The 15046-nt window shown below is 46.0% G+C and overlaps 1 protein-coding gene across 1 annotated transcript in view; it reads right to left on the reverse strand.

Moving 5' to 3' along the window:
* LOC135383392 (sodium-coupled monocarboxylate transporter 2-like) overlaps positions 1–15046 on the reverse strand; it is a 71036-nt gene that overhangs the window by 49398 nt on the left and 6592 nt on the right. The window contains exons 2-4 of the mRNA XM_064612864.1: positions 3812–4003; positions 3641–3709; positions 3505–3556 (exon numbers count right to left, since the gene is read on the reverse strand). Of these exons, the coding sequence (XP_064468934.1) occupies positions 3505–3556; positions 3641–3709; positions 3812–4003 (313 nt within the window). The remainder of the gene's footprint in view (positions 1–3504; positions 3557–3640; positions 3710–3811; positions 4004–15046) is intronic.

Consider the following 15046-nt stretch of genomic DNA (forward strand, 5'->3'; position numbering starts at 1 on the left):
CAAGTCGTTTGCAACAAGCGACGGCACGTGGTGTGTGATGTCATCGAACGACGGCGCCGAGAATTTGGTATTCCTGTGCTTCCAGACGAGCCGTGCGTGAACGATCCTGTCGTTTGACCGATGCGCACGCTTGTTCAGCGGGGAGAGCTCAGCAGAAGGGAACGTGAAAAAGAGCAACTTTTAACACGAACCACCAGAAGACGACTGCTGCCAGGCAGGTTCCGACCCTCATAAGCTAGCAACGTGTGTAATGCTGGTTACTACGGCCATGACTGCTTCTCCTTAATTCCCTTGAGGAAAGCCTGAACTATTCGGCACACACCACCTTTTTTTTTGCCACATTCTATAGCGGCTTCCCGCTCTAGCAAAGTTTTCCACGGCTGACAGTTATATACATGCAGTGAAAAGCAGTCGGAGGTGCGAAAGGCAAAGGCAAAGGAACCACCTGACAACTTCCCAATCCGATGAGCAGCTACAATATGTAGTTCCGGACCACCGTCGGTGTCGGCAGGCGAAGCGATCGAGGCGGCGGGAACGATACATGCCATTTTTGGTATTTCGGGTTACGTCTAACGATCGCGCGCTTGGGTTATTTACCATCGTTCAGCCCGTCGACGTGTTCAACGTCACAGTCACGCGCATCCCAGGCGACGATGACAAAGTGATTGCACGAGCGCGTTCGCAAATATCACTTTGTGCATTTGAAATAAAAGTAAATATAGGCAATAAAAGACGACGAAAAAAAAAAGGCTGTTCTTCTCTTTTTCGCATAATTTCCTTTATCTGCGATAGATTCACCGGTACGCGCTTCACGTCCCACCTCGGAGCAGTTTCACATTATGCTCGACTATGTGGGAGAGCACCGTAATCTCTTTACGGGTGAGCTGTCCACTGGCTACACATCGCAAGACAGAAATATGGAGTGGTGCGAGCTGGCTACACGTTTGAACACCAGCGGTGGTGCAATGAAACCCGTCGAGAGGTGGAGACAGGTGCGTAAATTAGTATCAGATACGAAACACCAACAAAAATCTCAAAATTCGCGGCAGCAGTGACGACTGCAATATCCCTCTGCTTGATTGAAGTTATGTTCAATGGGAACTTTTAGGCGTGGACCGACTAAGCGCCACCAAAGCCAAGGCAGCTCGCATCTCACGGTCACACCACGCGGGGGACGGGAGGAGGTCCTCCTCCGAAAGAATCGCTCTCTGAGCTGGAGGAGCGGCTCGCCTCTGTGATAGGGCAAGTGGCGACGACTGGGATGCAGGGGACTCATGAGTTCGGGGTACGGGCACCGCCGGCCTCGGAGTCCGCATCAACGGTCATTTATATGGCACCGCCCGAGGCCGCTTCTGCCTCACAGAGCGATGAAGGCAGGTCGACCTGTACATAGGTTCCGACCGCGTTAGTCTCGATAGCAGCCACGCGAAGTAACTTGCAGCCATCTCCGTTGAATCCTCTCGGCTAATCGACAGGCCAAACGACTGGGTCCGAGCAGCCGCTCGTGCACCGACACTCAGCCGATAGCGTCGTTCACAAGCGACACATTTAGAAGGCAATTGGAAATACCAAATGCTCGGTGCCGTCGTTACGTGACATCACGCATCACGTGCCATCGGTTGCAAACAACTGGCTTGCTCGTGTGGTGCACCTCGCGATTCAAGAACGCCATCGTTATAAAAAAAGTTGTATGGGTCGTTCCCGCAAGGTCGATCGAGAGCGAGCGATCCTCGCCTACCGACAGTGTCGGTCACGCGCAATCGGTAGCTCGGAATATAGGGCCCTGCAGGACCGGAAACCGCTGAAACCCCGTATTTTTCGCTGAACCGGAAATGAACCGCACCAAAATATTTCTCCTCTCGTTGAGCCGAACCGGAACTGAACCGAAAAAAATTTAGGCGGTTACCTGTTCGCGAAACGGTTCAGTCGTAATGTGCGTTGTGAGAGATCGGAACTACGATTTACACAGCCGATTGAGCCGAGAAGAACAGCGCTAAAATATTCGTCAGAATTCTCTTATTCTGTAAATATTATGTTGGGCTGCGAAAATAACAGCCAGTCCCTGAGCGGGGTGTAAAAGGGTGTATACGATGAGTGAACATAGAGTTACAGTATGCTACCGTAACGTTGCACCTGAAATGCAGATGTGTAACCCGCAGTGTTGCTGTGAACCAGTGCTGTGTCGTTAACAACAACAAAAGTACATTTGTGTTATTTGAGAGAGAGAGAGAGAGAAATACATGATGACGATGATATGGGGATGGGGGGTGTTATTTGAGAATCGTAAGGATATGCTTACTTTTCACTCATGGCAGTGTGCTCAAAATTAACTTTTCTGAGCCGGTTGGAACCGATATTTTGCGCTGCTGCGGAGCTGAACCCGAACCGAACCGAAAAGATGTTAGTTCCGATCCATGACCTGGACCGGTAGATCGGCACCTACTCCAATAATCTCCATAGTTCCGAATCACGTGGCCCTCTGACGTGAAATGAGCGCTGGGCTTCCTGCGTTCGCGGTCGCCGCGGTTTCGGTTTCGGCTTATTTGTATATCAAAATTCGGGGATGAACAACAACAACAATAAATGATGACGGTGAGATGGGGTGTGTCACCGCGGTGGTGCGGTACCCTGAATGAATAATAATAAATAAATATTTAAAACAACGTGGAATGCCTTTCAACGGGGATAGTTCTCATTTCGCTATCTCGTTTTTGTTCGACATCTCTTAGTTAAATTGTTACTTAATGAATTTTAGGTAATTAGTCATCTTTTAGCTGCATATTTTCTTGGAGAGGATGTCCGCGTGGCTGTATAACTCAACTGCAAAAACGACATTTATATACTGTGCTCATAGCGTTTTTATAAAAAAACCTGTAAAGGATAATAGCAAACACCCTGTATACAAATCTCCTACGATTTCTCTCACATCTTTTTACCCGCCGCCACTTCTAGAAGCGAAATCCAATTTCCATCATATTTCGTTATCATCCGGATATTATTGATCGTGCCGTTCGTTAAGTGCTTATTCAAAGTATATTTTCCGTTTGCCTGTTACGCTGCCCAGTAGTGTAGTGCATAGACATTGGGAGCACTAAACCCTATAGAGTCTTTTTCACAACCTAAAACAGCATTTTAAGTTCGTACCGCCGGCAGCGGTAGATCAGTGTCCGCCTGCTGTTCTTAGGTATGCGGGTTCGACACCGGCCGAGGACGCGAGCAACTTGGTGGCAGGGTCAAGTGCCTTGGTATGCCCCGTGCTGTGTGTCTGAGATTTCGGTGGATGTTAACGAACCCCCAAGTGAGCAAATATTCGTCCATAAACCCACCTGTGCGGCCTCGTTTGTTAGATACTATCACGAATTATCGAGCTAATACCACCTTTAACGACAAATATTCGCGCGACAAACGCGCACGACATTTCATCATATGATCCGGCAGTGCCATTATAATTCCCGCAACATGACCAGAAAGATGAAAAAGAAAAAGGAAAGAAAGCGTGATCACCTGAACCGAGGGCTAAAGATGGTCCATATAGTACAACGCCCAGGTAGAAACACTGTTGGCAGCAAATGAGATGCCCTTAGTGACAGGAACTTCAAACTCCGTCACAGCTTCTTCTAATAGCATTCCATTATCTTACCATTTGTATGACAACGATGACAGATGCAGTTTTGCGCAGGAAGGGAGATCCGTACCGTTTTTCGAGGTACTGAAAGAAACACAATATGTTGCAGCATGAGCGAATATAGTTGCGACCAAAGCACGCATGAAGTCAAGGCATATACTGAATTGTGCGTAAAGTTGTTCCTACTTGATTGACGCTGATCATCTCCATGTCATAGAACACAGGGAGAAAGACTTCCGCCGCAAGAACGATAGCGATGGCGCATCCGATGACAGTCATGTAGTACTGCGAGCCATGCACAAAACTCTCGGCTGGGAGACCCAACATGGAAATCGCTGAGAGGAAGCTCGCCATCATGGACATAGTTACGGGGAATACCTGGAATCGCCATGCAAATAAGACGGACCTCAGGGCATAGGATTCGGTGGCAGTATGATCTAACTAGTACACGACAACAACAACAAATACAACAACAACAACATAGATGAATGGATGATGATGATGATGTGGGATGTTTACCTGCGTTGAGTGCAGGACCCTACCCCATTCCAAAAAGGTTCACAACAAATACACTGACGATGATGAATGGGGAAATTCCCCACCTGGGTTGTGGCCCACTACTCCGCAGTGCCGACGGGACTGCATGAGATGTAAAATGATAATGAGGGGACGAGGGGGGAGAGACGCTAGCAAGGCTGCACATCAGGATTAAAGGATATAAAGGAGACCGGTGTCTTGCCACCTAGAATCATGCGGTCAGCGGCATTTATTCTTACTAGGTTTTTGCCGCCTCCTGATGTGAATGTCATGTATCGTAAGGTTGATTATGTAAATATATGCGAACTGAACTCAGAAATTTGCCGAGTAAAGGTCACTTTTTTACCCCACCAATATGAAGAGCGTGCCGAATTCACTCAAATTCAAGATATTTGAGAATGATATTCACGAGCAATCCCATCGAAAAAAATAGCCGAACATCATGCTTTTCGGAGCACAGAACCATAACGCGCGATGACTTTTTGAGCGCAACCGCTCTCAGTCCGACGAAAGGAGGTTCCAAAGCCAGCCCACAGAGTGATAGTAGAAAAAGTAACAGTTCCTAAAATTGGGAGAGGCAAAATATTATCCCAGCGAAAGTCGGACGCGATAAGCCATGCCTGTGTTATATCTTTCTGCGATGCCGGGGTGCTGGGCGTCCAACCTCCTTTCGTCGGACTGACAAAGATTGCGCTGAAAAATTCATCGTGCGTTATCCCGTGGGAGCTCCGTAGAGCACGATGTTCGGCTACTTTTTCCGATGGGATAGCTCCTGAATATCATTAATTTGAATAAATTAGACACGCTCTTCGCATTGGTGGGATAAAAAAGTCACCTTTACTTGTCAAATTTCCGACATAAGCTCGCAAAAATTTACATAATTGAACTTACGTTACACGACATCCACATCAGGAGGTGGCAAAAACCCAGTAAGAACAAATGCCATTGACCGCGTGACTCTAGGTGGTGTATTTTTTTAATTATAATTCAATGACACGTTTTCTGGGACACCCTGTATATATATCCCGTGTTAATGCCGCGAAGCAACTGTGACTATGAGCGTCGTACAGACGTGGACAGATGGAGAGAGGACAGAAGGAACGACAAGAGGCCATGTATAACGTTTTAGCGTTACTGTCCGGCGCTAGATTAAATTGATGCAATCAGTTTAGTTTTTAAGCGATGAACTAATTCATAAAATACAGTTAACTCAATATAAATTAAAAGTTGCTAAAGTAAATGCGTCACCCAAAACCTAGCGGATTTCTCAAACGGAGAGAGTCCCTAATGTTTTTACCTTGTCATTCACCGTAAGACGAGAGGCTATCTGGATAGCTTGCTCTTTGAGCGGCCTTGCGGAGCTTAGTGAAAACAAATTGCCCGTGATCATTCAGGCCTTCCTCATTGCAACAGTTACATTGCATGCTCCATCTGGATATACGAAGGCTGACACAGATTGTCTCCAGCTGTTTTTAACCTTTTCTATGCTTTGACACATTTTCCTGAAGCTAGGGACGTCGAATAAGGCGCGGAGCTTTCTAGACGTGGTGCTCGCCGTTGTACATCTGGGAGACGAATAGTTCGTAGAGCAATGACATCCTTTCTTCACGGCAGCAACGTTCCGTTGATCGCCCCAGTTTATTTTTATTTTTCTTGTTAAGAATAGTACTTAAAAAAATTCAAGGAATCGTTGAATTCAGGTAACTAAGCATCCCCAGCAACACCGAATATGCTCTGGATGTACGGATAATGTCCTAATGGATTCGCACGTCCGGCGGATATCTCAGTGATATCCATCGGACGGACGAATCCGTTAGGACATTATTTGGACATAAAGAGGATATTCGGTGTTGTTGGGGATGTCTTGAATACGGTCATATGTGCGCCGTAATGAAGTTCAAAAAAGCGGTTATTCCATTTGCAGCGAACATTTGCATGACATGAAAACACGGGAATTTTATGCTGGACTTCCCCGGCAACAGGAATGAATGTGTTTTCCTTAACGGATGTAGCAGTGGCCGGATGCATGATTTCATTCATCGTTTCATTTCACACGACACGTGCATTTTGTTCGTAGTCACTTATTGCGTTTTAGCAACGAGGCCATGCGCACTGCGCACAAGATGCGGCTACTAGATAATTTAGGCATTCAACAGCGATGCCTTTGATACCATTGAATTTCATGTCCTCCAACACGCTTTGATCCGTTCTGCGTCTATACTCGCGATCCATAGCGTGATGCAGACTACGGAGCTTTGGGAAGTAGATGGGGGGGGGGGATATGTTTATTACGAAAAAAAAAAGAGGCAGGTAAAAAGGAAAGGTTAGCCAGGCAGAAGTCGACTTGCTATTCCTTGTAAAAAAAAAAAGAAAAAAAGGAAAAAAAAAACAGAAACAGAAAAGGTGAAAGACGCAAGCGGCACATGGGCACCGGGGGGGCATGAGTACACGATCGCTCAGAGGCAGTCCAGGAGCCCAGAGTCACCCAGGAAGCATATTAGCGCTCTGGTAACAGCCCATTGCTTCTGCCCTACGGGGCCCAGTAGGGTGGCCAAAGAAAGGTCTCTGTGCCCCAGGGCAGATAGGGCAGATGGGGTAGATTTGCTAATTATCCTAGTTGTTACCGTGGTGCAGGATGCATCCCCGTGAAGGGATGCGCATGCTTTCTGTGGTGGGTAGTTCTGCAGGACTACCTGAATCTCAGAGCAAGAAAGACGTCACACCCCTCCCTTCCCTGTACCACATCCACGTTTTCCCTCCTGTTGGTACATCAAGCCGCCGCACTTGAGAAGGCTTGAACGCACCTCCCCGCACCCCACAGAGCTCTGGTAAGCAGAGGAAGCAGAGTTAAGTTATCATTTTAATGGAAATGATGCTGTTTGACAGAGAGAGAGAAAAAGGGCGTGAGACCCGTCGACGGCCGGGTCTCACGCCGGGTGACCGTCCTCGGTAGCTCAGTCGGTAACGTGCTGGCTTGCTGAGCTCAAGATCACGGGTTCGATCCCGGCCGAGGGCGGTAGCAATATGGGGGAGGCAAACATTGCTTCCAGCACCGTGTGTCGGATATTTCCGGCGCACGTCAAAAGAACCCCCAGGTAGTCCAAATTATCCGCAGTCCTACCCTGCGGCACGTGCAACATGTGGCCACACTGCGCAGACAAAACCTTACGTGTAACATCACGGTACCATTATTATTATTATTGACGGCCGAGTGCAAAAGTAAACTCCCGAAACATTTATGTCGAAATAACGCCTTCCCGAAATCCTCATTTCAAAATAACAAATCCGAGTCCACAGTAAAGTAAAAAGCAACAGTGCCGATATAACACAGGTCCAAAATAAACTCCCGAAACACAGCTTCAAATATGGACATCGTGTGAGAGCCACCCACCCTCCACCCACCCGTGCAGACAGACAAGCCTTCATGTGTTTGTGTGTATATGTTTGTGTGTATCTGTCCCCTCTATGTTGTTCCAGCCTCAGAACATCAGTTTATCTCTTGCTAAGCCTTCATTATCCGCAAACGTTGCGCAGGCTACCGTAAACGCGATGAACAACAGCAGGCTGCAGTACACGCGAACGAACAACACACAGCGCTGCAGCGCTGTGTGTTGTTCGTCATCAACGGTGGATCAACTCTTAGCGTGTTTGCGTATTGATACCAAGGCTGCATGTTCTAATCCGGCCGAGGGTGCCAGCAACATGGCGGAGGTAAAAGTTGCGTAGATTTACGCCGTCTTCCGCGAGGGACATTAAACACGGTGTGCCGTGTGCTCAGTGGGCAAAATTAATGCACAGGTCAACCACTGCCGCATCGCTCATGGTCATAGTTGTCTCGCGACGTAAAGTCACAAATTATAAAACTCACCCCAACACGAAAATGACGGGGAGAATCCTTGGAGAAGAAGTAAGCATATCATTAAAAGTCCGTTTTATTGTGGGGATTCCGGAAGTTTATTTCACCAGATGTCATAATGCTGCTATATCTTCTGGTACAATTATAGCGGCATTCGGTATTGCCGGCGTATGTTACTAGGATTTCGGGAATAGATATTTCACCTCTTGTTTTATCGCGGCGTGCTATTTTTGCAGTCTTGTAGCGGCACTATGTAATATCGACACATGGTATTTGACCTATTTCGTACACGAGTGTACCGCAGCGAGGATTCTCGGATTCTTTTCGAAGCATGAGCGTATTTTATATTTTGTTTTGTTTGCTAGTCAGTGATAGGAACGCTACTCGATACCGCGGTGTCAGTGGATTCCTTGGAGTTGGAGCCCGAGCAAGTTTTCCATTGCGTTGCCGTAGGATCAGGGGCGGATCCAGACCATCGGTTTGGGAGGGTCGGTTTCTTTGTCGGAGCGGGTGGTAGGGGAGGGGAGAGAGGGAAATCCAATGTATAATCTGACGTTTAGGGGGCGATCGCCCCCCCCCCCCATCCCCTTGGATCCGCCACTGCGTAGATACAATGGTGACGTGCACTAGCTGCCTCCGCCAACCGAACGACTTTTCGATTATATCTTCCTTCGTGTATGCGGGTGGCGGATACGACGCGATAGCTCCGCATTTCGGGCCTCGAAACTCACGATCGCAATCATCTGATAAAGCGTGAGTCCAGCCGCGACTACGAACTCAAGTGAAGGTCGGATGGCATATCGGTGACGGTGCGATCGATCATGCCGCATATTAGTGCACTCACCAGATAACATCACACCTGCTCTGTTTACAACTGTGATGTTATCCGGTGAATGCACTAATATGCGGCATGATCGAGCTCACCGATACGCCATGTTGAACTTCACGTGAGTTCGTAGTCGCGGCTGAACTCACGCCTTATCAGATGATTGTGATCGTGAGTTTCGAGGCCCGAAATGCCGAGCTAATCACGCGATAAGTTCATGCCCATGTGTATTCGCTGCGAAATCGACCTTTGGAGGCCGAAACTGTCACATTTCTAGTCTGGATAACACGTGGGCCGATGTTCGATATTGACGGTTCTTTTCCGTAATTCTAGTGTATATTCACCGGAAGATCACTGGTATGATACTCTTCGGTTCCCCAATGATCCACCTACTGCACTAAACGCTGAATGAACGTGTAAGAGCAGACGATGCGTCCACACTATAGTAGTTCATCGTTTCTCCGCAGCGCGCCGACACTGTTCGATCTCGGAGCTACACTACTCACTACTGTACACTACCTCAATGTTTGAAAGTGCACCATGAGGGCAAGGTGGCTTGGTTGTAATAGTGAGAACAGTGACAACATGTTCCACAGGATGTACTCGAAGCAGTGTTGCTGCTGTGGTGTCGGTGGGACCAGTTCTTCAGGCCCCATTCTAAGGAGCGATATATAGAGACCCCCTCTCCACCCCCATCCTCCAATGCTTGCGACACCCCCGTGCCTCTCTTTCGTAGTACGGGGGGCGGGGGGCATTTGTTGTTTTAGCTTGAAACCGATGTTGACAATGATAAAAGAAGTACGTGTTACGACATAACTATAATAGTGACGCACATCCTAATTTTTGCGAACTCCACCCACCCCTTGCTTATGATGCAAGAGAAAGCACTGTATGTGGGGGTTTCTATAAGGCTGAACAAGTCCATACTGGGCTCTTGACGGAAGGATAATGACTGCCTGTTGGAATAATGACTGCCCTCTGATTCAGTGGATGTTGAACGACACTCGCGCGTCAAGTGTGGCAGCGGACGAGGGGCAAAAGTATGCGTTAACCGACGGATTCTTTGGCCTTCCGCCCTCGAGGCATCTGCTGTTGCGTCTTATGTCAGCGTGTATATATGTTCTGTCACTACCGCCGATCAGCTTCCCCGCTTCGATCATTTTACGCTGTCGGATGAGTAAGCGCCTTTGCACTGATCTTCTGCGCCGCGTTGTCGTTTCAGTGACTTCATCACCGCCAATGTGCCGAATGAAACTCGACCACCGACCGATCACCTTCCTCTAGTAGATACCTTCTTCGTACAGGAAACTTGATCTCACATGCATAACTTCGTATTTCTTGCACTAAAAGATAGGCGTACGACGCCTCGCAGATCCCACAACTCTGTAAATTGTTTGAATTCGCACCAGGTGTTCCAATCAATTTCAATTTTTTTTTCATGAAAGTCAGGAACACTGATAAACAAGTACTGGATTTAACTGATCCGATTCACTACCGCTGTTGGCAGAAATGACTATTAGCAGCAGTGGATGATTCTGCGAATACATAATGGAAACTTCACGTAGATTCTTCATGTTGCGATGGGAGTTCTCTGCAATGCCAATCACCCACAGACAATGCTAAAAATACATTCATCCACCTCAACAGGTCCTCCTCAGCGGAGCCCCATCAATAGATACGTCTGATACAACGATCAACCTTTCCACATGAAGCGATCCAAACGCGTGGTTCTACTACCACGGATCTTGTTCTTTTCTTTCTTTTTTTTTTTTGCTGGTTGACGCCGTATAGAAACCCCCCTCAACGCTCCCAAAATATTTTCGCCCAATTCCGAGGAATTTTTGCGTTAGGTGGCGCTAAACATCTGGGGTTCACTTAAAAGTGGGGTGACTTTGAAGGTATCGCCTCGGGAAACGGCTAAAGGTCTTATGTCTGTAAACGTCAGAGTAGTCGTAAAGGATTCCTCTTTCATTCTGTATAAAAATAACTCTCGTGCTGATGCGTCTTTCGTACCGTACAATGGACTTTTCGTTGTATGTTTGGTATTTTTTTCTGAGCCATTGCCTGCACACAGGGACACAAAATTTAGTACACGTGGACCTGGTCACTTGGTGAACACGAGAAAAAAAAATTATTTCTCAGGTTATAAAATAAAAGTGAAGACAAAAAATTGAAAAATAAAAAATCTGAAAAGAATCTGATACGTTAGCTGTATTTGTAGCCGAAAAAATCGATGTGACAAACGCGATACTAGCATTCTGTCAACGCTAAAATGATGGTGAATGTGTACACTTGAATGTATAAAAAAATTGGGAGGGTGCTTTTTGTTGTTTTTAGTAATGATCTTTTTTATTTATTTATTTATTTATATGTGTCTACTAACAGCCGAAAGCCTTACCAGCAGTACACAATAAAAACACACAACACAGAAATGTATTAATACAATAAAATTAAATGTTCACAGCACAATGAAAGAGCAGCTCGCATTGGCCATACTTATACAACATGCACATCAGAGTTCACATGCGCGGCGAAGAGCTGATTGGATACGTCTCATATTACAATTAAACAAGTCAACGCAAGCAGAATTAATGTTACTTGAAATCTGTATTCTTAATGAGGGACATTTTTCTGTAGAGCTACCAAAAACATGGAACATTCGCAGCGCCCTGGTGTTGCGCTTTGGGACGGAGAGAGCTAGCCTCGTAATTACACTAGTACAATCTACACGATTTTGTAGACACTTATACAAAAATATCTGATCACGGTAAACCCGTCTGCTCAAAAGGGATGGCAGTGAAATGCTGTCACTTAACCACGGAAAGCGGTACTCTACTGTGCGCACGAGTCTTTTTTGCACCTTCTCAATTTTCTCTGCATTGGTTTTTGACAGTGAATTCCAGGCCACTGACCCGAACTCCAATATAGGCAGAACAAGTGACCGGAATAAAGATATAATGCAGTTGGGATTGCTAAAAGCTTTCGTCACTCTTGCAATTGCTCCAAAAATAGAGTAAGCCTTGTTGGTAACAGCAACAGTGTGATCACCAAACGCAAGTCTGCTGTCAAACGTCACACCTAAATCGCGTACAGTAGATTCACGATGAATGTTTACAGTTTCTATACTGTAAGCATAAGTAATTGGCGATGGCTTCATTGTGTAAGTCATAACATGAGATTTCTGCGAGTTCAACACGAGGCCGTTATGGCGACACCATTTCACAAGAGAATTGATATCATCTTGGATCCTTTGACAATCTGCAGTGCTGTCTACAGAACAAAACAGCTTAACATCATCCGCGAACTGAAGTAATTCACAGTGTTTTATGACAGAGATTAAGTCGTTTTAAAGCAACACACTTGCTACAGAAGGGCGCCCTGCTGTTGCATGATGTTGTCCCACTGAAACGAATAAATATACAGCGGTACAGATTTAAAGTACACTTTATTTGAGTAACGCGTTTAGACGGACGACGAGGAGAGACAACGTGCTATCAGCAGGTACGAAAGAGAAAAAGTAAACGTGATTACATTACGATTGTAAAGTCATCGCATTCGAAGCCATTTCGATGACAGGAGCACCTAATGTTCCTTCGCCCTGACGTTATACACCTTGCTGGAGTAGATAGTGACGTTGCACGGACATTCACTTTTCTCGTGGAAAGGGGCTCGAAGCAATGAAAGTCACGTGTGCCTGCAGGCACACGTGACTTTCATTGCTTCGAATAATGGAATTCCATGTAATTTCATTCCATGGAATAGCTTTGATCGATTCGTATCGTGCTTCCAACGCAATCTACTCCTATGACATATCAGTACAAGGCACCGACATTAGCAATATGTTTTGTAGGTGTTCTTGAGCTCACAGGAAAAGGTCCCGAGGAGTTAAAGTTTGCTGTTCGTGTGGTCTGTGAAGGATCGTCTTTGCCGCAAGTCGCCTCACCGTACCTCCAATCCCGTCACACGGTGCTTTTCTGTGCGATGTACCGAAGAAATTCCACGTCGCTGGAACCCCGGAATCATCTACGTGAAAGCGTAAGGTTATGATGCCCTTCATACTCTTTGTATTGTGACGCAGCGCCATCGGAAAAATAATGCAACTTCCTGATATGGGGGTGAGTAGCGAGGACCCGTTCTATAGGAACATCTTCTGGTATAGAGATGCAGGAATGCGTTGTACTGGGTGAGCCACTCGAATATAATGACGTAAGACAGATGTTGCAATACATCATTTGTTTGGTCTCCAAAATATACTACGATCGGGTGCACTGTCGCATATGAGGTGTTCCGATAGAAAGATTACGGGGAAATCTGTGGAAGAAAGGTGTAGTTTTCCGAAAAGTCATGCTGCACGATAGCTTCGTCCTGAACAAGTCCAGCTTTGAGCAGTAATGATGATATCGCTTTTATGTTACCGTGCTCAGTGAATGGTGTGTAGATTTTATTATTCATTAACACATGAAGAAAAGCCTATGTCTCCCAATTTCAACAAATCTGGAGGGCGAATGGTAACACTCGGTCGGCTGTGATGTGTTTCATCAGCTATCCGCAACTACGCCCCTGTATTTTTGGGCGCGCTGGACCCTACGGGATCATTTTTTCCCGCCCACAGAACCTCGGTCCATTTTTGCCGTGAGGATATTTCCGCTACCAATTTTTCTGGAACCATTTTTTCCTACACACCCGGTGCGACATGAGCTTCAAAATAGCCTTACTCAGATTCAGCCACCCAGGGAATTTGCAGTTTCCTTATGAATAATCCATGAAATCATCCTGTAAGGCTACGCAAGTAAAGCTTCTCATCTTACATCACTGCTGAAGTACGCATGATATGCATTGAAATAAACAATAAATCTTCGGTATGCATATGTGAAACAAAAGATGACAATCGTTATTTGTGCTATGCATGTACAATGTATTTGGGGATATGTTTAATGCTGATAGAAAAAAAAAAGAAGAAGAAGGGAACAACAACAACAACAAATAAATCGTGACTATGGCCTGGGTTGATTCACCACTGGGGAGCAGTGCACTACCCCATTACACGCGAAACACTAGATGTGAGATATGAGAAAAAAAGAAGGGAACAATGTACAATATATTTGCATTTGTGTGAGAACTATGCAGAAACGAACTGAAATGAACTTGAAGGAGCAAACACCTCATCAGATGTACTTAGATTTTGCAATTTGAATCATTCATTCATTTTCAATAACGGAATATATTTATGGAAATACTTGCGCTGTTATATATGCAATGAAACATAACAGATTAAAGTGACAACATCACAGTTGGGTGATGCGATTGGTGAGCACTTGCTCGCCTTGAGCTTTTTTTTTGTGTGTGTGTGTGGGGGGGGGGGGGGGGATAAGCAAATGTTCAGGGAGCAAATCTCCAGGGATCCGCCTTGGCTGCCTGTTAGACCGCTCGACCTCCCTGATACCAAAACCAGAGCCTCAGATCGCTATATAACGTGGTTCTCTAAGGGATAACCTTCAGTTTGCGAAACCTACCTAATTCACTAACACGAGCTGTTTTTCGCTAATGCGTAACTTACTAATGTATGACACCTTAAAAAAAGGCTCACTAAACCATAGGGGGCCAAAGAGCAATGGGTTTCATAAGTTTTCTGCCTTTCTTTTCTTTCTTTCTGCGCAAGCGCAGCCTAGAAGCATCATCGGAGTGCACGGGACTACTTTTCGCTCCCATGCCAGCTCAGACCATTTTTTCCGGAACCATTATTTCCCGGAAAGAATGATATGCTTGTTCCGGGACCATTTCTTCCCGAACCCTGGCGACACAGACATGGGTTTTATCTATTTTGCAGCATAGTGGGAATTTAACCATATAGAAAACAATAACGAAAATAATGTGTCACTCTTTTCTGTTCACGGCAGTTTCATTTACTTAATATGCTTGAATCCTAGATATCGATGTATAAACGCACAGGTGCATCAACGGCATGAGCAGACGTTTGTCAAACCCGCCTTGCATGGTAAAACCATGGTCCCTCAGTATTGAGGGACCGTGATAAAACATATCTATTGACTATCTATTGTCGTCTGCCCAGGATAGCAGAGGAATGACTAGACATCACTTTTTAGACACAACAGAACGGTATGTCTTTGTCAAATCTGTCCTGTAGTCCTCCCTTCCTCCCTCCCATCGCTTCCATTCGAGCGATGCTCCGTTGTGCAGTCAA

The sequence above is a fragment of the Ornithodoros turicata genome, chromosome 2 (genome assembly GCF_037126465.1).
Source record: "Ornithodoros turicata isolate Travis chromosome 2, ASM3712646v1, whole genome shotgun sequence".
NCBI classification, from domain to species: Eukaryota; Metazoa; Arthropoda; class Arachnida; order Ixodida; family Argasidae; genus Ornithodoros; species Ornithodoros turicata.